Source organism: Ipomoea nil, unplaced genomic scaffold (assembly GCF_001879475.1).
Source record: "Ipomoea nil cultivar Tokyo-kokei standard unplaced genomic scaffold, Asagao_1.1 scaffold2368, whole genome shotgun sequence".
Lineage (NCBI taxonomy): Eukaryota > Viridiplantae > Streptophyta > Magnoliopsida > Solanales > Convolvulaceae > Ipomoea > Ipomoea nil.
The window spans coordinates 186841-192521 of NW_017618796.1; the positions used below are offsets into that span (position 1 = coordinate 186841).

At 37.1% G+C, this 5681-nt stretch overlaps 1 protein-coding gene across 1 annotated transcript; it reads right to left on the reverse strand.

The window, feature by feature from the left end:
• Positions 1–664: 664 nt before the first annotated feature.
• On the reverse strand, positions 665–1102 carry LOC109152095 (glycine-rich cell wall structural protein-like). The gene has a single exon (XM_019299671.1). The coding sequence runs from the start codon at positions 1100–1102 to the stop codon at positions 665–667; it is 438 nt and encodes a 145-aa protein (XP_019155216.1).
• Positions 1103–5681: the final 4579 nt, after the last annotated feature.

Consider the following 5681-nt stretch of genomic DNA (forward strand, 5'->3'; position numbering starts at 1 on the left):
TTCGATGACCGGGTGTTATCCCCATGTTATGTTTTTCCTTGTTCTACAGGTTTTGAATAGATGCCCGAGAGCGCTAGACTTGGAGCGATAGATAGCTTAGTCACCTTGTCTAGACGTTGTGTTTTGATAACCTGTGAGCCTTTTGAGCGGCCTGTGTGCCCTGACTCTTTAAGACTTGTTTATACTGTTTAGTTTTTCCGCCTGTGCATCTTTAGTATTTTAAGATGTGGCATAATACTCCCGTTTAGACTTGCTTCCGCTTAATGTTTAATGAATGATTAGATTGTTTATCTCTTGCCTTTTAAGTTTTTAAGATATGATAAAATTGGGGGTGTTACAATATTTGTCCACACGATTGTATTTTAAAGATATTTACATGTGAATGAAACACTAAAAGATAAAGTGGATAAGTGTACGCGAATAACATAGAAATAGGAAAGAGTGAAAAATGGCCACATATTAAAATAAATATTTATAACAATCCCCAAATTTTTCAATAATAAAATGAACTTCATCATAAAATAAAGATCAGTGACACGAAATACACACACTTTACACAATTAATTAACATAATTATAATAACTAGGTGATATCATATATGATCACTTATTGCTTATATGTCAAGCCAAATTAAAGCTGATAAAATATACTATGGAGTATATATTTATTTGCCATTGCCACCGCTACCGCTACCGCTACCACCATTGGCGCCGCCACCGGCAACTCCCCATGCACCACCGCTAGCACCGCTACTACCTCCCCCACTAGCTCCGGAACCAAGCCCACCACCACCACTTAAACTGAATCCCATAATTGTACCGCCGCCAAGGACGTTGCCACCGCCTGCGACTCCGCCACCTCCAATGCCAGACAGGGCACCACCAAGTCCTCCACCCCCGTCGAGGATGCCACCATTCTGCGAGCCCCCGAGAATGGTATCAAGTCCTCCACCCCCGCCTACACCGTTGGAAGCACCGCCGCCACCGCCGGCAAGCAAAACTCTTCCCAGACGACGAGGCTGATACCAATCTGCTAAAACAACAACGTTAGTCAATAAAATGAGGAAAACAAGAAGCTTAGTGGAATGGGCGATTAATCCCATTATGACTTTGGGGGAAAGTTGAGGATTATTGCTTGAAAGGATAAGCTGAATGGTGCATGACAGTTCCCTTTCCTGCTCTATTTATAGCAACAGAGGATTATAAAAACAAAAAAACCAAAAAAAAACAAAAAAACAAAAAAAAAAAAAAACAAAAAAAAAAAAAAAAAAACAAAACAAAACAAAACAAAATTAGTCTTACATTAATTGCTACCATTTATTACATGTCAACTTTGATTATTTATTTGTATAGTTTCCAGCAAAAATAAAAAATAAAAAATATGGCAATCTTGGGATGTTTGTTTATTAATCATTGCTAGAATGTTATACACTACTTTTTATTAGATGTCAACTTTGATTATTTATTTGTATAGTTTCAAGCAAAAATAAAAAAATAAAAAATATTGCAATCTTGGTATGTTTGTTTATTAATCATTGCTAGAATGTTATACAAGTGGTATTTCATTTATACTTTCTCAGCTTGTTGAAGCACAAAGAGTCACCATCGCCTCCACTGAGGATCGATCTCATGACCTCCCATATAGGAGAGTCACTACATGTCATCTGAGCATAAGGTGCTTGGCACCATAAATAAAAACAATTTATTTGAGAGAAAATTATAATTTTTAATCTTTTATTTCGCATAAAGGTGTAAATTTAGTCTCTTAATTATTTATTACTCAAAAAAATTAATTTATAAAATTTTAACTTATTTACATTATTAATCAGAGAAAAAGAATAAAAACAGTAAATTATAGTGTAGATAGCTTGTCAGAGGTAAATTATTATGTGAACCTGGATCCACCTTACAAGGTGGACTCAGGTTTAAAGATGCACAATTTACACCGTATATGTTCATAATTTAGTTTTTAAAAATTCACAATTTGTGATAACAATGTATTGTATTAACAATTTTTCAAAACTTAGAAACACACTTTATATTTTAGAAATTTAAAATTTTAATACTAAAAATACACAATTTAGAATAAGGGTACACTTTGCAAGGTAGACTTGGTCCATATACGGTATAAGTGTATAACAACTGCTAATCACAATGGTAGGCCATGAATATAAAAATCTGTGATGACATTTTGGGTATTTTAGGCAAGTAAATATATGTATTTATTATGTGCAATAGGTTGCACGTTTGTCATTGTTTATGCCTCAAAACTTGTGTACGAGTTGTCTTATATTAAATTATCATTTTGTTTATTTATAAACATGATTTGTTGATTATTCTCTAAATGATATTATCTACTATTTTATTAAGAAGAATTATAGACACTAGGAGATTTGGGAGTTAAAACTATCGAACTTCATCTATTTCATTTATGGAGTAGGATGCCTCTTCAAATGCCTACAAAAAAAATATAATTAATCAAGTTAGTAAACATGTTAATTGATAAATTATAATTTAACAATACATATAGTTCTATTTAAATTACTTACCCCATCTAAACAATCATCCATAGAATGCTTAGGAACAATATCGTACATGTATCGCAGTACATAGTATTCACATTCAACGTCTCCTGGTAGTTGTGGACAAACGCACGCGCGCGCACACGCACACACACACATACATATATATATATATATATATATATATATATATATATATATATATATATATATATATATATATATTCATGTTAATATCATATTAAAATAATAACTAAATTAATATCATACTAAAACTTTAACTTTAACTTTATACTTTGCATTTCTTCCTAGCAATAAGCTCCTCGTCCATCAGGAACAGATAAAAATGCCCTATATTAATAATAAACATTTATACCAATTTATAAATAACATAATAACATTTAATATACAAATATTACTGTTTTCAAAAAAAAAAATACATATATTACTAATAAGGTTTTTACCTACATATTCACAAAAGCTTTCACATCAATAGTGCGCTCACATTTCAAAGGATTAAATACATGCATCGTTTGTGAACGTGTGTAAATAACGATCAATAACCAATGATTACTACAATTACAAAACATATATATATATATATATATATATATATATATATATATATATATATATATATATATATATATTAAAATTCTAATATCAAACACTTCAAATAAAGTTATGAAGTTATATAAATTAGTAAGTAAAAGACTTACTCTTGGTGATACGGTGTCAATATGAATTGTTGATCTTTGTGTTCGTCCATGACATGATTGAGATATGATGTAACGGCAAGACAATTTATGTTGATCATATTCGTTGAAATTTGTGTTTGACACGCATACCTAATAGATGCCACTCCAAACTGCTTACAGAACTTATTCAAAAACCTGAAAAATAACAAATAAGAAATTTCAATAAACATTAAAAAACAAATGTATTTAAAACACATGAACAATTTGAAACTTACAACATAAACACTTCTATAATCGAGACATCGAGCCAATTCTTTGTTAACAAATCCTGTATATCCTCCATCATCACATAAACATCCTTCACGTGTGCATGATGGAAGACTGACTGATCTATATCCAAATCAATGTACTATTTTTCAACAAGAAATGATGTCAACATTTCGGCAAGCCGCTTGCTGTATTTCCCCAAAACCATAATGACATTTTCACCAACAATTGGGGGTCGTTTTACTGCAGTAGTAGACAACTCAACACTTTGATCTCTAATTTGCTTATTTTGTCTTGGTGAGCTTATTTTTATTAGCAATATTATTATTATATGTTACATCTTTGACTAGTATTTGTTGTAGGTTAGTTCTTTATGGCTTTCTTGATAGATAGGATTAGTTTACGCTGATTGTTTATAGTCTATAGTATTGTAATCTCTATTCTATTGAAATTGAACTGTTAACGTTTATCTCATCTGGTATCAGATAGTCCAGGTCGTTTCTCTCTCCTCTCTCCCCACAAACGCCGATTACGATCCTCCTCCCCTCTCCTAAACACCGACAGACCACCTTCGGGAAATCCTAGCTATGTCAACCAATTCATCCGAATGGACTGTCACCGCCGGCGGTGCATCTCCTCCAGCCACCACCCAAAATCCACTATCAAGTGCTCACCATTTCGTTTCAATAAAGCTTATCGGAACTTTCTTTTTTGACGAACCCAGTTGGTGCTATTCCTCCGTAGTCAGGAGCTCCTCGCCTATGTCGACGGTGGGACGCCATGCCCACCGCCAACTATCGCACCTGTTCCGGCCTCTGGCGACTCCGTCTCTGACGCAACCATCACGGCATTTAGCGTACAGAGCCTGGATTAAGCAGGATCAATCCATATTATCTCTGCTCATATCGTCACTTTCCGATGAAGTGATGCATCTGGCCGTCGGGAGAACCACGTCCAAAGAGGTCTGGGAGTCCACCGGGGCAGCGCTGGGCAGTTCCTCGCGAGCTTGGTGCCTGAGCCTTCTCGACTAATTCCCTTCTCTCCGGCAGGGCAACAGCAGTGCGATAGAATACTTAGGCCGTGCTCAATTGTTGGTGGAAGATCTTGCGCATGCTGGCCGCCCTATTTCGCTCGATGAACAAAATCTGTTCGTGTTCCGCAGTTTGTGTCCAGAATGTCGCGCCATGGCTTTTTCCCTCACGGCGACAGGTACACCCGTAACGATTCCTCATATCTCTGATTATCTGCAAGCGCAGGAGTTTATACACACTAAGGACTTCCCTCCCGGATCTGATGGCGGACTGTGGCTGCTCCGTCGGTGTTGTTTGTTAGTCGAGGCCGCCGCAATGGTGGTGATGGCGGACGAGGTGGTTCGGGTGGAAATGGCCGTGGCAACCAATGCCGTGGTAAGGGGCGGTCAAGGCCGCGTACGTGGAGGACATGGTGGTGCACCGCGTTGCCAGATGTGCCGCTCTCAATGACACACCACGATCTACTGCTACAAGCAAATTTGGTGGTCTCCGACGATGACTCGGCGGCAGCAAACTCAACGGCGGGATGGTTTTCGGACACCGGGGCGTCGGCCCATGCCACCCCAGATGTATCCATGATGTCACAATCGGATGAGTACAACGATAGTGACGTCATCCATGTTGATAATGGCGTAGGTTCAATAATTTCGCGCGTTGGTCATGACTCTATACCCTCTGGGTCAAAATTGTTACATTTATCTAATGTCCTATATGTCCCAAAGTTATCAGTTCCTTTATTGGGTGTTTACCGGCTTACGAACAAAAATAATGTGGTTTTTGAATTTCACAAAGATTGTTTCATTGTGAAGGATTCAATCACTAGGGCGATGCTGCTTAGAGGTTCCACATCGGGCGGCTTATACAGGCTCCCGGTCTCTAAGTCTCATTTTGCATATCTCGCTTCCCGTGCAACTCCGCATGCCCATGTTCAAAACTGCGCCTTACAGTCGTGTCCTGTTGCACCAAATAAAGTCAAGTCGTTGGGGTCGTGCACTTCTTGTCATCTCGGCAAAGCTTCTAGATTTTCATTCGATAGGGTTTCCTATTCAAGTAAAAATGTATTAGATTTATTATATACCGACATCTGGGGCTTGGCTCCTGTAATCTCTACTAGTGGATTTAGATACTTTCTGCTATTTGTAGATGATTACTCGCGTTTCTGCT